The sequence below is a fragment of the Gopherus flavomarginatus genome, chromosome 6, assembly GCF_025201925.1.
Source record: "Gopherus flavomarginatus isolate rGopFla2 chromosome 6, rGopFla2.mat.asm, whole genome shotgun sequence".
NCBI lineage: Eukaryota > Metazoa > Chordata > Testudines > Testudinidae > Gopherus > Gopherus flavomarginatus.
Genome location: NC_066622.1, coordinates 24,862,607 through 24,883,252, shown reverse-complemented (window position 1 = coordinate 24,883,252; position 20,646 = coordinate 24,862,607). Strand labels below are relative to the sequence as shown.

The 20,646-nt window shown below is 42.4% G+C and overlaps 1 protein-coding gene across 3 annotated transcripts in view; it reads left to right on the top strand.

Moving 5' to 3' along the window:
- Positions 1-16,342, top strand: part of FLNB (filamin B) — a 92,949-nt gene extending 76,607 nt beyond the window's left edge. For all 3 annotated transcript variants that reach the window (XM_050958492.1, XM_050958491.1, XM_050958490.1), the window contains 7 exons: positions 204-341; positions 438-553; positions 3,250-3,382; positions 4,840-5,016; positions 10,190-10,408; positions 12,095-12,298; positions 14,557-16,342. In XM_050958492.1, coding sequence (XP_050814449.1) covers positions 204-341; positions 438-553; positions 3,250-3,382; positions 4,840-5,016; positions 10,190-10,408; positions 12,095-12,298; positions 14,557-14,744 — 1,175 coding nt within the window. In that variant the 3' untranslated portion in view covers positions 14,745-16,342. The remainder of the gene's footprint in view (positions 1-203; positions 342-437; positions 554-3,249; positions 3,383-4,839; positions 5,017-10,189; positions 10,409-12,094; positions 12,299-14,556) is intronic.
- The last annotated feature ends 4,304 nt before the right edge of the window (positions 16,343-20,646 follow it).

Here is a 20,646-nt window from a genome sequence, read left to right as displayed (position 1 = left end):
AACTGTTACTAATTTTCCTAACCTAAATGGTAAAACTGTTAGTCCTTGCCTATTGCTTACACATGGTAGAAGTCATCGCCATGGTATATCAGTATTTGTCAAGAAGTAGGCTATTCCCTATGCAATGGTTTGAAAAAGGACTCAATCTTCACTAGAAGTTATTGTCTCCAGTGAGAACTCCTGCTTGTATGCTTTGTCAACAGCTGAGTTCAGTATATGGACAAGAGAAGCTGGAGCTGGAGGGCTTTCTATTGCAGTAGAAGGCCCAAGTAAAGCAGAAATTGCCTTTGAAGACCGTAAAGATGGCTCTTGTGGTGTATCCTACATTGCTCAAGAACCTGGTACGTAGTGAGACCAAATACTAGTGAAATCACTGCTCTGGAAACTTCTATAGTTATTTTTGTGGCTTTCTTACAAACTACTTCCTTGTTTTTCAGGTAACTATGAGGTGTCCATAAAGTTCAACGATGAGCATATTCCAGAAAGCCCCTACCTAGTTCCTGTCATCGAACCTTCTGATGATGCTCGTAGACTCACTGTTACTAGCCTTCAGGTGAGACATAAGGAAGCATCTTCATTTACCACATGCTGACTGATTTTTGTCCTTGTTCTCAAAGAGGCTGTATTGTCTTAAGTTTATTAGTTTATTAGATCAGTTTTAAATAGTCATACTTTCACATCCAATTGGGACTTGTAACTAGAAAACACTTGAAGCAACTGAAAGCCCTTTGGCAATCAAGGGAGATTCTTAAAGGTCAGCCTCTAAACTAGTATTTAAAACATTAGCCATGTTTCAGTTGCTAACACTAGGAGACTTGGGAATTCAAGTAAGAAAGGGGAACAGTGGTCCTGTAAAACTTGGGATTGCTGCTCTGATTATCTGGCAGAGTTGCCTATGAGTTGAATAAACTTATAGCTTCTAGTGCCGCTTGTCCCTGAAATCTCGCTCGTAATGTAAACACTCTGTGTTTACTCAGTAATGCTGAGTTGACTTGTAAGGGTACACTTTTTTAAGCCACCGCTTTAAACCCAAACAAAATTGTGTACACTGACTTAATCAAACCTTTACTTTAGACTTGTTCTGAGAATCCATTTGGGCAAATAAGTGAATTACTGCCTTGTATTCATCTATGTGCCAATGTCCTAAAACCACATAAACAGCAGCAAATGTGAGTGAATTCCAGCTTTGTACTCATTCTGGGCTCATCTGTTGTACTTAACCACAAAGTCATGAGTTGCTTCTTGTATTAATACAAGAAGCAACATTAAAGGTGTTTAAACCTAAAAACAAGACACCTGGAAGTGAGATGGAGAACCCAGTGTAAATTAGTATGTTGTGGCTAGATCTTACAGCACTTGAACTGTTCAAATGGCTCTTGCTAGAGCTCTTCTAGGTTGAGATCACTCTTCCTTGTCTTTAATGCAACCTGATTAAACCTAGATTGAAAAAATTAAATTTCCTATTTTAAAATTAAAGTTGACATTTAACATGGGGTAGTATTCTTCTGAGAGCCTAAACAAGGAGTTGCATGGACCTTAATTAGTCACTGTGGTATAGATGATTTTCTTGTGTTTCATTTAAAGACTCTTGACAGGATTGCTCTAACTAATTTCTCTGCAGAGGGAGATAAAGCTGAATATTCTATACAACCTGTTCAAAAACCTGCACCATCAGTTAAAGTTTTCATGGGTGCATTTTAATCTAACTTAAATTCTACTCAGTTACATTTATTTCCCTCTTCAGGATATAGCTGCAAATAGGATCAGGTAAAGTATGTTCTTACAAAGCATTATAGTCAACATGGCTGAAGCATAACCAAATGCAGCCATTCCTCACTGATAAGACCCTATCAATTGCATGAATAACTATGAAATACACTTCTTGGGACTGATTACTTGTTGAAGGCAAGTGCAAAATATTGATCTATTTACATAGCATAGCAACATCTGGTTTCATGTTAATTTTTAGTTTGCCAGTCATCACTTGTGACAACACTATATCAATTGCAGGAAATTTAAAATGCATTTAGATCCTGACAGCTGCATTGATAGACTTGTCTGTCTTCTGAATTAATGTTGAAATGAATCGGCAGATGAAGTAAAACTATAGCTAATATGTAACCGACATCTCAAACATCTGAAAACTGACTCCACCTCCAGTGATAGTGGGTGGCAGACATTGAACATTATTGGTGGTTGTGTCATGACAGAGTAGGAGTATGAAACTATTGATCGAATGTCAAATTCCTAGCCATAAGTAAACAAGCCTTGTTGGGTAGCTGTAGAAAGTGTAATATGGCTTCCCAGTTAATCATTGATTAACAAATCCACTGTTAATGTCTGCTGGACACAAGTCTGCTGTAGTAAGATTGGGCCTCGTCTGAGGCCTGAACCGAAGTACTTCCAGGCATTGCTAAGCAAAAGCTGGGTGGTGAGCCAGAGGCAGGGGTCAATCACAGAAGTTGGTGAGAAAAGGGTTATTAGAAGCAGGTGCATTCACATAAAGTGCTAATATGAGGCACTCGTGCAAGATGACACCTGGACAGCCCAGTACAAGGACACTCCATAGACATAACAAGGAACAGGCAGGTGCATCTTAAAGACAAGACAGCATGATGGGTAGAGCTGTTTGTCTGAAACATGATCAAAGGGGAGACAGCACTCTAAGGAGCTGTACCTCAATACGTCAGTAGGGATGAGTAATATGTCCTGTAACTGTATAAAAGTGGGTCCCAGAGTAAGCATCTTTGTCTGGCCTGGGGGCAGTGAAAAGTCCTGCCACTGACTGAAGTGGTCCATTGTCAGGGGACACACACATTCGTAGTATGTCTTGTAGAGTCCACAGGAAACTATTACTATGCTTCGTTTGACGACAGACCTGGCTCGGGTTCCTTCGTACCTTAGAGTCTGTGGTCTCTGGGGGTTCTCTCGATCTTCTGTCAGCTATCTGCGCAGAGCCAGGGCAGCACACAGAGGGAACATGTACGCAGCTGACTGTTCTCATCGAATGAGAGCAGAGCACCACACTGGTCACTGCTGACATCTACCATTTTTAAAATGGCGAACAATGAAGATAATGCAGAGAGAGCACTTATGGTCAAGATAACTTAACTCTCAAATACTCAACTATGTCTGTTTCCTTGCACTAATTTTTTTGGTAACTAAACAGTGTCCTTGTAAATATTCTGTTAAGTTTTTTCAGTGGTTTGAGACAGTTAACTTGGTAATCTCAATGTATTGCTTTCTTAGGAATCTGGATTAAAAGTTAACCAGCCAGCATCTTTTGCTGTAAGACTTAATGGAGCTAAGGGCAAGATAGATGCTAAAGTTCATAGCCCTTCTGGAGCTGTAGAAGAATGTCATGTTTCTGAACTGGAGCCTGGTAAGAACTTGTATGAATGAAAGCCTACTATATTTTAAACGCAGCACAGATTTCCATATCTTGGATATTAATAGTTGATTTCCTAAGTACAGTGGTTGAATATCACGTTCACACCAGCTGCTATTTTTTTGCACCACCAATGTAGCTGGCAACTCAAATCATTCTGACTTACTAGTAACAAACCAGGGAAGTAAGCAACTAGTCTGGAAATGTGCCTTTTGGAACTATTCCAGCTAGAATTACACCACAATCTAATGGGGCAATTTCTTGCCCAGTCTCAAATCAACTCAATGTAAACTTGTTTTAAAAATTAAAGGGAAAATGTTTGCTCATTTTGAATAATACCTTACTTCAGGGGGCTAGAATTAGGTAGCTGCCTGTCTTGCTCAGTATAAATTCCTGAGTTCCAAGTACTCCCTGTTCACTGGTAGTGTAGTGAAATTTGCACATAGTGCTGTTACTGAAACTTTCTGTTCTGGGTGCTGCAAAGTACTTGTTCTGTAATAGTCAGTACAGAATCTGATTCTTCCTAAAGGTCCAAATAGATTTTATTCAAAGCTATATTTTCGATTGCTCATCGGCTGACATGGATTACCACAGAAATAGAAACAATAAATGTTTAAATTTTTCTTGTGTGAAGAATAGTCAATGATGTCCCATTTCAATTACTGTTTTCCTTTTACAGAGTTTGGTACAGCAGTTCATCCCAAAGTCTAAATGACTATGGGAAAGACTTGCTGTTCGACTTCAAAAGCAGTTAGCACAGTTCTGTTAATGTTGGGTATGCTGTTTGCCTCTGGCAGTGTTTCCGATGCCTGGAAACGGAACTTAAGTGAAATTCAGACTCTGAAGTCAATGGGACTTTCCTACAAATGTCAGTGGGAGTTGCTCAAAGACTCAAATAGCCTTTTTCCTTGGGTTAATGTGTGAAGCCAAAAATGCTAAATGCTACTGTATGGTCAAGTGACTCTCTCAAATGTGGAACCCCAAGTAACTTAGCAATCATCCCTGAGTTGCATATTCCCATTTCTATTTGAGGGGGTTTTGGCTTGACTTGATCCCTGTATCAAATGGACAACAGGTTGTGCTTAAGCAATAATAAGAGAGCTCTGCTGTCCTTGCGCTTACTCTCTAGGTCACAAAAGTAAATGCAGCTGGTGATCTTAACTGATGCATAAGGCAAATTGCTTTACTAGCCAGTCTATCTAAAGCTGCACTGAAAAACCAGTATAGCTTTAAACAGTTAAGACTACTCACTTCTAAACAAGATGGGGAAGATAAGAGTTTGTCAAACTCTTCATGGCACCAAAGTCCTACTTCAGATCGAAAGCAGGACAACTTGTGCAATCCAACTAGCCTAATCTGGGTCCTCAAATTTTACTGAATGTTAGGGAGTTTGTATTTTTACATCCTCACTGGCAGTATTACTGAAATATTTCACTGTGCCTGTCTTACAGATAAGTATGCTGTTCGTTTCATCCCACATGAAAATGGTATTCACTCCATTGATGTGAAGTTTAATGGAAGCCATGTGGTAGGCAGCCCATTTAAAGTCAGAGTTGGGGAACCAGGGCAGGCAGGCAATCCAGCACTTGTTTCTGCATATGGACCTGGCCTTGAGAGTGGTATCACAGGTAATTTCCCTCTTAAAATTCAGAAATCCGACTGAAAATACTGTTTACCCAATGGAAATTCCCCTTTCTAATGTTTCCAAAAAGCCATCTTTCAGACTGATTTTTATACAACTGTAAATGTTTACTTTCTCCTTGCCAACGCAGCTAAACTAAGAAGCATATGTTCTTCTGCCTTTATTTTCTCATACGCATTCTTATTCTGCCTTGTTATAAAGCTTCCTAGGATTGTAAAACCAGCAATTTGCAGGATTAAAGACTGCAAATTCTGGTGGTTGAAGCAAAGATTTCACTTGTATTGGTGAGCAACTTGACTAAACAAATCTGTGCCAGTTAGCTCAGCTCAACTTAGGTGGTCCCTTGGAGCTTGGGAAATAGTTTGGCTTTATTCCCATGTGGGAAGCTCTAACACATGAGCTATGCAGAAGAAGATAGAGGTATTTTTTTTAAATAAAGGCATTTTAAACTCATTGTCCAAAGAGCTTTGGAAGAGAATTGATAGTGCAGGATGAAAATTATTCAAGCCCAGATTCACCAAGGTACCTTGGTGAGGCAATGCTGAGCATCATGGGGACTAACTTTTAGGTACCTAGAATGTGTCTCTCTCTCTCTCTGGCCATGTCTACATCTAAAATTTTGCAGCGCTGGTTGTTACAGCTGTATTAGTACAGCTGTATAGGGCCAGCGCTGCAGAGTGGCCACACTTACAGCAACCAGCGCTGCAAGTGGTGTTAGATGTGGCCACACTGCAGCGCTGTTGGGCGGCTTCAAGGGGGGTTCGGGGAACGCGAGAGCAAACCGCGGCGAAGCTGGTCTCCTTTCCTGGTTTGCTCTCGCGTTCCCCGAACCCCGAGCAAGCAGGTCTCCTTCCCTGAGGTTTGCTGGGTGGTTCGGGGAACGCGAGAGCAAACCCGGGAAAGGAGACCAGCTTCGCCGCGGTTTGCTCTCGCGTTCCCCGAACAAGCAGGTCTCCTCCTTCCCTGCGGTTTGCAGGGTGGTTCCGGGAACGCGAGAGCAAACCCGGGAAAGGAGACCAGCTTCGCCGCGGTTTGCTCTCGCGTTCCCCGAACAAGCAGGTCTCCTTCCCTGCGGTTTGCAGGGTGGTTCCGGGAACGCGAGAGCAAACCGCGGCGAAGCTGGTCTCCTTTCCCGGGTTTGCTCTCGCGTTCCCGGAACCACCCAGCAAACAGCAGGGAAGGAGACCTGCTTGCTCGGGGTTCGGGGAACGCGAGAGCAAACCGCGGCGAAGCTGGTCTCCTTTCCCGGTTTGCTCTCGCGTTCCCGGAACCACCCAGCAAACCTCAGGGAAGGAGACCTGCTTGCTCGGGGTTCGGGGAACGCGAGAGCAAGCCGGGGAAGGAGACCAGCTTGATTACCAGAGGCTTCCTCAGGTATGCTGGGATACCTGCTTATTCCACGGAGGTCAAGAAAAGCGCTGGTAAGTGTCTATATTTGATTACCAGCGCTGGATCCTCTACACCCGAGACAAAACGGGAGTACGGCCAGCGCTGCAAACAGGGAGTTGCAGCGCTGGTGGTGCCCTGCAGATGTGTACACCTCCTAAGTTGCAGCGCTGTAACTCCCTCACCAGCGCTGCAACTTTCTGATGTAGGCAATCTCTCTCTCTCTCTCTCTCTCTCTCTCTCTCTCTCTCTCTCTCTCTCTCTCTCTCTCTCTCTCTCTCTCACCTGCAATCAACAAAGACTGAGTGAGGTGCCTAGGCTCCTATACAATGAATGTGGGAGAGAAGTGTCTTGGAATGCAATCCAGAAAAGTCAGGACACTAGGCAGGGCGCTGCCTAAACTGGCCAGTGGGAGATGCTGACAAGGAGGGGTGTGTCCCTTCCCTGAGAGAGATCACTCACTCTGCTTAGTGATCCACAAACAGGAACCAGTCTCCTGGAGTCAAGTGGCTTAGGTACCTAAGTATCTTGCGAATTACATGCCTGCCTTGCTCCATGCAACCACTTTTAGCTCAGTGGTTGGCACACTTGCCTGTATGAGATGGAGGTTTGATTCCCTCCCCCCCATTTTAGCAGAAGGGGAGAAAGGTGGGAGACTGCTGTTCAAATCCTCTGGGGAGTGCTCTGACCACTGAGCTGTGGGGTATTGTATTGTGTTGAGATACCCACTGACTCTGCACTGAAGCTGTTCTGCTGTGGATAAATGAGTGATTGGAGCAGGGACACTGGAGTCTGGGGCTCACTTTGCAGGTGAGTGCCCTAACTACTAGACTACAGTAAGTTCCACTCTGGTCCAATGACTTAATATATATCCACAGTAGATCATCTTCAACAGATTGATGGAGCCGCATATCACAATATCACATACCCAGTGCTTAGAACACTTTGCTAAGAGAGGAGATGCCTGTTCAGAACTAGTTCCCCTCTGGCAGAGAGCGGGGGAAATGAAACCTGGGTCTCCCACATCCCAGGTGAGTGGTGTCACCCAGTGGTTAGTTATGTGGGTGGCACCTCTGAGAGATTTTCCTAATGGACCCAGTCTGGTAGGTGACCTCTGAGCACACCTACTAGATAAACATTCATCCACCTATCTTGCCCAGTTTGCTCTGGGGTTTGGGTGGGAAATAAGTGTTTGGGTGTTTAGAGAGGGACAGCACTGTGTGTATACATGTACCCCCACCCTCCCAAGAAGCCAGAACTTAAGTGCCAAAAAGTGAGTTTAGGCACCTACAGGTTTCACCAGGAATTCTGTGGATCACAGTGAAGCTTAAACCTCTGCCTTAGTTTAAGGGAGTCTTTAAATTTAAGATTTGGCTGCTGTTTAACAAGGAATTACATCTTGTAATTGTGTATTAGGAACAGTATAGAGAATGTTTGTTTAAAATCTTGCTTAAATAGTGCTCTTGTTGGAAGTCTGGACTCTCCATTATTTCAGCTCAAGCCTGCAAATAGTTTGCTAGTTTCTTTAAACATTCAACAAATGAAGGTACCTTAACTCTACCCTTTGTAATCCAATACAAAGACATTCTTGTGCTCATATTATGGACCATTTAAATTGTTTCAAAACACTGTAGCCAACTAAAACTTAAGCCTTTTCATTTTGGTGTGTGTAGTGATGTCACCCACAGCTAGCATGGTCCTTCTCCCCTCCCCCCGTTTCCTTTCTCCCTGCTGTGGACTCTTTGCAGTACTTCCATTCTGCAAAGGTAGAATGTAGATCCTTGGCAATCCCTGTTTAAAGCTGTTATTGGCAGTGTAACCAGTGGGGTGCAGAAGAGCAGTGATGGATACAAAATATCCCACCTTTCCCCCCATGGAGATGAAAGTTACCCTTGACACTGCCCACTGACACACTTCAGATGGAATTTTTAAATCCATAAACATGTTACTCAGTCATTTTTGCAGTGCAAGATTCCAGTATTAACTCGGGGAATGTGGTCAATGGTCCCTTATGGAACTCAGAGTTCAAGTTAACCTGGGAACTGCTGGAGGCAACATGGCAGGACTCCCAAACAATTGGCCAGTCGGAAGGACTGTGGGTAGTGACTAAGAACACTTGAAACGCTTTCCCTCATAGTATCTTAAATCTGCAGAACAGGGCAGTTGATTGTGAATTCCATCAGTGTTTGTTTACAGTGATGGGAGGTCCAAATTGAATACTAACACACTCAGAGGGTATGTCTACACACGGATTAAAAAACCACGGCTGACCCAGGTCAGCTAGCTCAAGCTTGGGTTCCAGCTGAAAAATTGCTGTGTAGATGTTTGGGCTGGAGCCCAAGCTCTGGGATCCTGCAGGAGTGGAGGGTCCCAGAGCTCAGGCTGCATTCAGAGCCCAAATGTTTGCACTACAATTTTTAGCCCTGCATCCTGGGCCAGCTAAGGATGTCCCTGTGTAGTCATACCCATAGCTTCACAAGCAGAGAAAGGGAATAGATTCCCATGCTGCATACTGATCATTTACTGAGTTGAGGTAAGGAAAGAATGCTCTTTCAACATACAAATTGAGTTGGAGTGTAAATCTCCTTCCCAAGGACAGAATATTGGCTGTTGCCAAAGACGATGCCATTATGTGGGCTCCGTAGGCTGATACAGGATTGCACATCTATATTCCTCCAGTCCCCATGGTAGCAGGCATTCTGCTAAACAGTCCTGCTTTGCACTGGTGGGAAAACAGGATTTAGCAACTTCTATTCCATCTGTTGCCCCATTTAAAGACTTAAACTAGACTAGGAATAATAAAACCTTGGAAAGGGAATCTTAAGATTAATTGTAGTATTTGGACATCTGTGCACAGCTGACCTGCTTCAAGTTTGCAGTTATTGAGGCTACAAATAGCTGACAGACTGAGGCAGAAAGCTTTGCTTAAAGCTTTGTGTAATGTTGATAGCATTGTGCTGTTACTGCTGACACATCAGTACTTCACTATATTGAACTGGTGCTATAACTGAACCAAAGCATTGTTTCTACTCAAGCAGAATGCTTGGAGGGCTACCCAGGCGATCTGAATAACTGCTTTACAAGAGATGTATTCACAACATTGACACGTGGCCAAGAAATCTTTGGTCTGCTGACAACTCTTAAGGGGTCTTCTGTGATGGGTGGCTGTAATCATGCAGGGATCCTATCTGGGCTTAGGATTGGAGCAGAGCTTTGTCAGTATAGGCTGCAAAGGGGACTGAAGAGTTTTTCTTAGGAGTTTTTTTTCATCCCCTTTAAATTAGCTTCTTGTGGATCATAAGATCCTCCCCAATTCCTGTTAAACTCTTGAGGCTTTTCTCCTCCATGTTTCTGATGCACAGGAAATGGGCAAAAGCATTTGATTAGGAATTGCCAATAATGGCTTCATATAGGTAAAACATGGGGTTCTACTTATGAAAACATCTGCTTCTCTACAAATGTAGAGCTGAGGTAACACCACTGAAATCACTGGTTTCATTGGCATGAGGCCAGAATAAGTGAGTGGAACTGGGCCAGAGCTTGACCTAGTGTATTTAACAATCTGTTTCAAAGCATCAGCATCTCTTAGACTACTCATGGCTGTCTTTTTGTTACATACACTGAAAAGGTGACCAAGTTTTTCAGTACCTGCCTTTACTAGCTGAATCACATGCTGGTCTTGTGTAACAGTATGTGCTGGTGATTGCATAAATAGGTAAGCATTACTGCTTTTCCTGCACCTGTGTTTGTTCTTATGCTAAACCTCTTTCCAGGGTTGCAATCTGAGTTTCACATAAACACAACCAAAGCTGGTCCAGGAACGCTCTCCGTTACAATTGAAGGGCCCTCAAAGGTGAAAATGGACTGCCAGGAAACTCCTGAGGGTTACGATGTCATGTATACACCTATGGCTCCAGGAAACTACCTAATTGGAATTAAATATGGTGGACCTAACCATATATTGGGCAGCCCTTTCAAGGCAAAAGTCACAGGTAAAAATGCTAACCAGTGATGGCATAAAGTAAAGATTAATTTTAGTTCTCTATAGCATATCTCAGTGCAATACTGCAAAGGGATTTATTGGTAGCCATGTTGAAGACTATCAAGGGTAGAGCACTCCCCACCTGTCAGATCTTCTAGATCGGGTAGGCAACCTATGACATGCGAACCGATTTTTTTCAGTGGCGCACTCACTGCCTGGGTCTTGGCCACCAGACTGGGGGGCTCTGCATTTGAATTTTAAATGAAGCATCTTAAACCTTATTTCTGTACATACAACACTAATATATTAGACTTTTTTTAGAAAAACCTAAAAATGTTAAGCATTACTGGTATGCGGAACCTTAACTCAATGAAGATTCTGCATACCACTTCTGAAAGGTTGCCAACCCCTGTTCTAGATAATGAGTTTCTATTTCAGAACAAGTTGAGACAGGCACCACTAAAGTGCTTGCTATTGAAAGCTTTGAACAAAAACTTCCCTAGAACATACTGAAAAGGTGGTAGCTCCAGCATACTGCATTGGGGATGAAACATCACTCACTTTTCCCAGTGACAACTACAAAACTTTTTTTTGCCCTGATATTTCATATTTACTGGATTCCATCTCATCTTTGACTTTTCCTTAAAGGAAGGGAATCTCTTTAAGGACAAGGACCTGCATATCTACAGATAATGGTACCTTCTGAACAGCTTTCTTAAGAAAATACAGGAAAACTCAATGGACTTTGTCTGCTAATACTGTACTCAAAGCATGGAATGGACACTACACAGCTTGTCTTAGCTGTCCCATCTGTGAAATGCCACCACACTCATGTGCAAAGTCCTGGGCAGACTGTTTCCATAGCTTTCTACAAAATTGCACCCACTCTGTTCTGCCAACTCAAGAGTGTGAAGTCGCCCTGGCCTTTAGCAACTCAAGTACAATACTCCTTTCTCTCAGCCAGTTTTTCACTTCATGAAATCTGAAATCCCTGTTGGCTTGCAAGCACTACAGATGTCTTGGAGTTGGCTTAAAAGCACTGGGGTGCTATTGCTTCCAGAAATAATAGTAAATGTTCATTCAAATCATTTATCATAATAGGTGCAAATCTGCAAAAGCATAAGTCCATCTTTCAATATTGCACAATACTTAATCATGGTTCATGTACTACTCTTAAACTGTTTGCAAGCATAACTAGCACCTGGTTTGTAAATCAAAATGCAAGAGTTCAAGAAATAGAGAAATCTGATTACTTGCCGTGTGAAGTCTGCAGTGTGCATATTACAATGCTAGATGCAAACTGAATACTTAGTATTAGCCTCTGTACTGTTGAAGCAAAAACTAGGCTTAAGTGGAAGAATGCTATACTGTTCTCTAACTCTTTATACCATCACAGGCCTGAGAGTGCTTTGCTTTTCTTCCTGATTTGAAACTAGATTCACCACAAACTTAGACTAGGCAGTGAAGAGAGAACTTACAGACAAGAAGTCTGTTTTATTAGGGCATGGATATGCCATGTTTGTGTAGTGTTAGTGAATCTTTGTCCCTGAGAGAACCTCCAGGTGCTACTGCAGTGAGGTGGTTAAGATCAAAATATATTAATCTAGCCTATTGACATAACTACTTTCTCAACTTTCCAGAATTCCTTCTAAATGTACTGAGAAACCTTCCTGTTGCAAATCTGTCTCTTTTCTAGGCCAGCGACTGGTTAGCCCAGGCAGTGCAAATGAAACTAGCTCAATCATGGTGGAATCGGTGACAAGGTCATCAACAGAAACTTGCTACAGTGCCATTCCCAAGTCTACATCTGATGCCAGCAGAGTGACTTCCAGAGGTGCAGGACTCTCAAAGGCTTTTGTGGGTCAAAAAAGCAGCTTTACTGTAGACTGCAGCAAAGCAGGTATGAGTTTAAGAATTTTGATCTCAAATCAATAGATATCTGCAGCTGTTTAATTTGTGGCCTTAAGGGTCCAGTGGGAGACCAGGATGAATAACTTAAGCTCTTGGATTGTGTTGCAAGACAAACCTCCCTTCTCCCACAGCATGGATTTCAACTGTTGTACTAACTCTAATGGAAGATTGTGCACAGCACATAGTGCCATGCATATAGGGCCAAATAAACTAATGATTGAGTAGATAACAGACCCTGCCTGGACACTTAGCTCTCTACATCTGCAAGTGTAGATGCCCTGTGAGTTAAACCCACCTTCATAGAGCACAGTAGGGAAAGTGCTGCAGTCTGTCCACACTGAGAGCTTCAATTTCATTTGCGGCACTTGCAGCAGCATTGGGAGCAGTGCATTATAGGTAGCTATCCTGGCATGCAAGTGACTGCAATGTGCTTTTCAAATGGGGGGGGGGGAGTGTTGTGTGTATGTGGGGAGTGGGTTTTTGGGGTGCTGAGTGTCAGCATGCTGTCTTGTAAGTTCAGACCACCTTCCCCCGCCCAAAAAAGCAAACAGTAAATGTTTGCTTTTTCTTGGAGCTGCTAAGCAGCTGGTTTCTCCAAAATGAAGCTTTGAAAGGGCATTTCTGCATTCCTGTAGCCAATTTCACAACGAGTGACTTGATTATGGGATGTTTCCAGAGGCTGATTGCAGCACAGTAACGCAACACCTCGTTCACACTGGTGCCTTGGTACTTCAGCAGGGGCACAGCAAATGTTGTTCCACTCACTGAGGTGGAGTACCAGCAGCACTGTAGCTGTGGCGTCAGAGCGCTCTGTGCCTTGCCAGTGTGGATGGAGAGTGAGCTAGGGTGCCCAGGGCTGCTTTATTGCTCTGTAATTCTCAAGTATAGCCAAGGCCTTGGGTTTCCTTTGTAGAGTCCCTGGCTCAGACAGTAAGGGAGCAGGGTTAAAAGATGCAAGGGAAGTGTTCAGGGTGATAAGGACATGTCACTAGTCATCTTCATTTAATGACATCCTGTAAATCCCAACAATTAATGAGCCAACTTTTGCAAAGGATGCTTTATAGTGGAAAAGATAGCATGGCCTTATTTGTAGGTTATAAGTTTGAAGTATTAAAGCAAAAATTGTACAGATTTTTATGGTACTTATTCCTCCTTGTGTTGTAAATTCTGCTTCTTGCAGCTTAGTCCTTATTTTCAATTTTATGGTTAACATTTTTTAACTGAATTTAAAAAATAAACTCTCTCAAAGCATTGGCACCTTGAGGGTTAACTAGCAAAGTTAAGTGCCAGATGATGTTGGCTACTGCCCAAAGAGTGTCTGTCAGCTTTGCAACCTTGAATTAAAGATTTGGATGGATGGAATTTTTTAAAAGGCAATTTAACAGATAAATTCTACTTGTTTTTAAGAGGTATTTTTTAAATTTGCAGCCCCTTGCTAAGTTGGAAACAGTATTACGACAGACCAAATAAATATTCTTAACTTGCTTGGCATAGCAAAGCCCCTTTGAACTTTTTTCCTAAAATGGCTTTACACTCCTGAAATGTTCCTTTTGTAAACTGCAAGTTACAAGCAGATGACACATTTTAAGTTGCTTTTTTACTATTTTAATTTGCCTTTTAGGACTTTTACAGTCCTCTCTTGAGGTGACACATTTTGTTAGTGTTAGCCATCAAAAATAATCCGGGTGAAACTGCTGCTTTAATTTGGGCTTTCTTTGCCTTAAGGATAACTAGATAGTGTCCTTTCTATGGCTGCCAGTGAGTCCTAGTCTCTGAATTTCAGTGGCGTTTAACAGAACTTCACTGTGCTTTGCCAAGCATTTTTCTCGAATAACTTGCTCTGGAGTTTTTTGCACTCAGCAGGGCTGGCTCTAGGCACCAGTGCTCCAAGCATGTGCTTGGGGTGGCACTCTGCCTCCTTTTTGCTTGGGGTGCAAAAAGCCAGGAGCCAGCCCTGAGTAGAGGTGAGCTGTGGCTGTGGGAGGTGTGGGGAGGGCTGCAGGAAGTACCCCAGGGAGCAGAGGAACTGCTTTTCCCCAGCTCACCTCTGCCTCCTCCCCCAAGAGCGCTGCTTCTCCCCTCCCTCCCAGGAGAAATGTGGTGTGCCCGGAGGGAGGCGGCGGGGCTGGGATTTTGGGAAGGGGTTGGAATGGGGCAGAATTGGGGTGGGGCCAGGGGCATGGGTAAAAGCCACCTGTTACCTAGCCATAATTATATAAAAGCTAACTGTTTCCAATTGTACCATAGGTTCAAACATGCTGTTAGTTGGTGTCCATGGACCCACAACACCCTGCGAAGAAGTTTCTGTGAAACACTTGGGAAACCACCAATACAATGTAACGTATGTAGTCAAAGAGAGAGGTGACTATATTCTGGCAGTGAAGTGGGGCGAAGCACACATTCCTGGAAGTCCATTCCATGTCACTGTTCCTTAAATTCTTCTAGGATCTAATCTTTGCATCTGCAATTCAGATTTATAAAAATACTGTTTGCAGTTCTGTAGCAAAATACAGTATCTAGATACATGCAACTCACATTTCAATACATCCAAAAGTAAATTCAATAACTGTTTTTAGAAGTGTTGCAACTTTTTACCTAAACATACTATGTAATGTAAATCTATTTAATAGCCTTTTAAAATTGTAACTTTAGTACTGTCAGTGGGTAACTATCAACATTGAGAATCGTGGATAACTAAGACACTAATTTTCCTTTGTGGATGTTCAAGACTTGAGATATTGAGAACTGGAATTTCTTTTGTAATTGGGTATCTTAAACTACTGATCTGTTTTTTGACTGGAGACTTTACATTTAGTTGTGGAATATGACTTGGGCTGTCCCCAGTTCAAATTCTTTCTGTAAAGAAGTGAGGTAAAACTGGTACTAAATACGTGCCTTTGTATACTTGACCAATTTTTAATACTTAACATTATGAAAAGCTGTTAAAGTGGCACTACCACTCAACATGAGAATATTTTACAAAATGCTTTGCTGATTGTTTACATTTAAGAAAAATTGCTTAATTTTGCTATAGCAAACTTTAAGCTGCCAGGATGTAACTTTGTCTGCTTTCAGCCCTTCTGCATTTAATGCCTTGTAAAACTATATTAGCTTTTTTCCATAATGCTTGTAATGGTGGCATTAATTAGCTTGGGTGTCTAGTGAAACTTACTATAGAAGCTTGCTCCACAGACTGCCAGTGTGTGATCAATCATTACTTTGGTCATCACTTCCCAGGAGTCTTTGCTTCTAAGCACAAACTCCAGTCAGTTGGTTTAAATCCTTAAATCAAGTTGTGACTCCATACAGCTCAGAAGCCTCTCATAAAAGGAAAAGATCGAAAGCTTTAGTTTCACATTTGGGGTGTTCACCTGCTCCAAACTGAACTTTAACTTTGAAAACTAGCTCTACACAGTAGCATGTCTGACATTATCAATGAATAACAGTGCTCTGAATCCACAAGGTAACCATAGTAGGCACAAGCTACTTGATCAGATCATTATCCTTTTATGAGAACTGCAGTCTAAAGACTTGAGTAACACACCTTCTTTTCCTGAAATAGCTTTCATGCTGCAAACTTTCTAAAATGCACAAGGGCTCATCCATCCTTATTAATACTTAGTTCTAACTTTCATGATAGTGAAGTTTTCCTTCATAATAAATACATTCCAAATGTTGAACTGAAGTTTACTGCCAACTGCTGTGGTCTGAGCACAATTTTTGGCTAAATAGCTTTAACTTTCAATGACTAGGAAGGATTGGTTGGAAATATGTTGATGCTTACCTCCTATCCCTAGTGAGAGGTTCCCACATAGCTATTTTGTAGGAGTTGTATGTCGATGCACTACTTTTGAGCACAGTTTATTGGGGAAATTGAGTAATTTTTTACCGTGCTTTGTGCCTTAATGTGAAATGCTTACTACATTGTAAACTAGGACGTAAAAACAAATAAAACTGGAAAATGCAAGATTGTAAAATTGTATCTTAACTTATTAAAACAATGTTGGCTTCATTAAAATGTGCATGTTAAAAACCACCTCAGATTGTCTTCGCCTATTTGAAGAAACAGTTTTAGCTTGGTTAATACAGTAACATCACTCTTGTGTGGCATGTCTAACTTCCAGCCACATGTACTGTTACTGTGTACCTCTTCTTCTGTCCCTAAAACTAGTCACCAACAACCCTTCGAACAGTTGTGTTTGACCCTACTTTAGACTTGACTTGTGTTCTCAATAAAACTATTTGGCCATGTCTAAAACTTTCCTGACTGTCTTGCTGCTAGAATGACAGGGCAGTAAAAGATTAAATCTAGGCAAAACCATCATACTGCAGTGAAGTATCAGAGGGGTGGCCGTGTTTGCTGCTTTTACAGCTCCAGAGTACGAGTCCTATGGCACCTTATAGACTAACAGATAGATGTATTAGAGCATGAACTCTTGTGGGTGTGCTACATGCATCCGATGAAGTGGGTATTCACCCATGAAAGCTCATGCTCCAATATGTCTATTAGTCTATAAGGTGCCACAGGACACTCTACTGCAGTGAGACACTTCACGGGTAACATTCAGAATGAACTAGCATCACTATGTAGTCTGCTGCCTTACAGTTTTTAAAAGACACAGTGACTTACGGATGCACAGTAAAAAAAGGCATACACTATATACTGTCTCCACTCCTCAATTACTGTCTGTCATGCTCATCACTGGTATTTTTAACTTTCAGTTCATGCTCAACCACACCTGCTTCACTTAAATTAGCTGTTTATAAGTTGAAATTGCATGGAGGATGTGTAGTAAACATCTGACTGTGTGCTTGGCTCAAAAGATGAGGCACTTGATGTTGGAGTGTTTTACCAACCCCAAAGGTAGTAGGTGGACTGACCAGCTTGCAGATGGGTAAAATTTGGAGGCTGTAGGTACCATCCATGTGGGATCTGTAGTAATGACCATTTTAGATGTTCAGTGAGTTTTTTGTTTTAAAGGAGTTGAAGGCTTCAGTCCAGTTCTCAGTAGAGTAGTGGCCTGGCCTGACCTGGCACCTTGCTGGTAGTCTCAGCCAAAGATTGCATGTGGCAACTGAATAGTCCTCACCCTTCCAAGTGAAAGTCTTTAAAAGCTGCTACTGTTCATGCTGATCTGGTTTGCTTCAGTTTGGATGGCTAATACATCAGCACTTATTTGGCCAGTTGTTAAATTCCTTAGAAACTAATCAAAGATTTGTTTTGCTGGTCCAAAACTCCCTTCTAGGCCAGGGACTTTCCTTTGATAACTGAAAGGCAGAATCTGCATTTACTAAATCAGAAAAGGTGGGTGGCTTCCACCTGCTTATTACACCCTTATCTCCTTAGGTTTAACACAGCAATATGTTGCTGTAGAAACTAGCAGATGTTTCTCTAAACAAGCACTCCCACTCCAGATAGCTCCGAAACCAGAAACTCTGTGCAGGTTACTGCTGCCAAGGAGGCTCCTGTATTGCATTTGTCTTTCCTAGCTGCAACTGACCTACCACAAAGCTAATGAAGCCAGATGAAGGCTGACACTTTGATGAATGTGGAACTATCCCACCTGTTGCAGCAAACAGGTGTTGAGAAAATGGGTGTGCCTTTAGTGCTCTGGCAGAAGTTTCTCTTTTTGCCTGCTACCATTTAACCCTTCTCTGCCTTAATCTGAAGCTGAACCTAAGAGTTGTCCTCTCATCCTTTCATCCAGGTTACTCTTATGCAAGAATCTAAACACTGATTCTATGCCATGTTGCTATTATGCTATAGCCTGCAGACCATTCTACCTGTGTGTACAATATACAAGGGTTGGTGTCCCTTAGTATAAAAATCCAAGTGACTTATCCGCAAAATTGAATTTGCTAGCAATACACTTAGCAAATACTGGGTTTAATGTAAATAACCCTCAAGTTCCATGTAACCTTTGTCATGCTGGCAGTGGTTTTGTCTCAGCTCTGGGAGCAAAGTTCGCCCTATTGGAATAAAAACTTCAGCATTACAACCATAAAGCTTGAATTTTAGATGTTAAATTATTCTAACTCGGTTCCCTTCTCTGCTACAAACCCATTACCCACTCTAGTTCCAGTAACAGTAGCACACAAGCCTCTTAACTGGTCTCAATCCATACCTTGGAATATGGCTACAAATAAAGATTATACATAAATGTGGCTACTTGCTAACATCCCAAAAATCCTTTGTGGATAGTGCCTAATTTATTTCTGAACTGGGGAAGGATGAGGGAGGACCAAGAAGCTGAGACCATTCAGATTTGAAATACTAGCTTTTTGAAAGCCACCCTCTGCTGCACCCCCTGCCCCCCCAAAAAGCTAGTTGTCCCTTGAAGCTTGCATCAGCTGGGAGCCATGTCCTTTCAGACTTCTGTGAAAACAGGAGTTCAAAGGACAGTTTTTATAATCACATGTGCCTTACGTTTTGACTCTTCCAGCCACTTGGAGTAACAGAAGCAGCTGAATAAGTACTAACTTTGGCTCAGCAGATGACCACTAGAGAGCTTGACAGAAGGTGGCTGGCTTCACTTGCAGATGACTACTTGCAATACTGCTGACTTTGGAAGGCACAATTGTGTGCATGTGTTGGGGAGGAGGGGAGCAAAATTGGGGGGGGGGGCAACTTATGTTGAACTGAGTAGTTCCTGGGGGAAGTCTCCAAATAGTTCTCATTAAAACTGGGGCAGGGTGGGGGGAATTTAACTTTTTTTGGCTTGGAGGGTAAGTGGCTTATCTTGTGTTTTGTGGTGAGCACTTAGAATGTTGGACAAGTGCTGTGTTCTGGTATAAATCCAAAACACGGCTTCATCTCCAGTGGCTCTCAGAATGCACCTACAAAAATATGGAACTACCCACCTGATGTAAGACAACTAGGTGTGGTTCTCAATCATGAGAACAGGTGAGTACTAACCTGCTGAAAGCCAACCCAACCTCATGCTAGGCCCTTGCACACACTATGGAAACACCCATTACAGGGTGGGGAACCTACTTAAAGACAAATGTCCTAATCAAAGTTCCATTTATTCACTTTGATGGTTTTTAGTGGTGTTTGGGGGCACACCAATGGTCTATACAGAAAAAAGTATAGATAGTAGCCAGTACCACCTTCAGAAGAAACAAGAAACCACAGAGGGCAATGATGCAGCAGAAATAATCTTTTTGTTCAGGGGTTGCCTTATGAGTGAGGCTTGAGTGTGCATGCCTTCTAGAAGCAGGGAGTAACCAGAGGTCAAATCTTCTTCTTGACAATGAAAATAACATCCTGGGCAGAGAAGTAGTTGCTACCTTTGAAGTCAGCTCACTTAAATAGAGGAAGGGGAGAGCTCAAGTCCTCCTTAGTTCTCTACTTGCCTAAAAGATGCTTTGGGCTTGTTTGACAGCCAAGGAAACCACATTACACATGCAGAAAAGATTGAACCTCTTGAATCATGGACTTGGAACACTTACAGTTAACAGCCTGGGTTGTGGAAGGTGGTGTAGCCCAACAGGGATTCTCCATTAGCTTTGGAGACATTTTGGTGTCCAGACAGAATGTAACCTGGAAACTCCATTCATTGATCTGATCAAATTAAGTTTCTGGTGCAAGGGGAAATAAATATATGGGGCCAGTACTGCCTCTTTGTTCAGTGCCCAGCCCAATGGGGCTCTAACCTCTAGATGCTACTGCAATCCAAATACAATAATCACACTGCTTTGGTGATCTCAGCTACATTAGCTTCTTCAAAATCGTTGATTGCTTCCTACAGCTCCAGGAAATCTTGAATCAGCAGAAAAACATCTACCAGCTGGATGTACTCATCTAATGGATGAGGTTCTCAATATGGGTGGCCTAACAGTCTGGACCCAGTCCAAACCTCAGTACTGAAATCCTTGATTACTTATGTCATGACAGATCTTAGAGATGCTAGAAATGGGCCAGCCTTTTGTTTATCTCTACAATCTGTCATGGTTACCAGGCAAACTGCATCTTAGACCCTGTTTGAGTTTCCCTCAAGTTTGCCCTTTAGCGGACAGGTTCCTAAAAGTAAACATCCCACCCCCGCTTCCTAAATGTATTAATGACACAAGTCCAACTCTGTTTCGGCACTTCACACATTTTCCTTTGGGAGCCTGTCACTGCAAACATACTGTTACACAGAACCAGCAATTCAAAGCATCATTTATGCCTTTCCTAAAGGTATAAAGCATTTAGGGCAAATGGTAGCAACACATGCTTGAATATAACACCTGGGATCCCCCTGAGTTGCAGAAAGCAGTCTGCCCCTGCTCTGTGTGCCTGCCTCTCAGCTTTTCACTGACACACTGGGCAGTCCATCATAGCTCATTCAATAC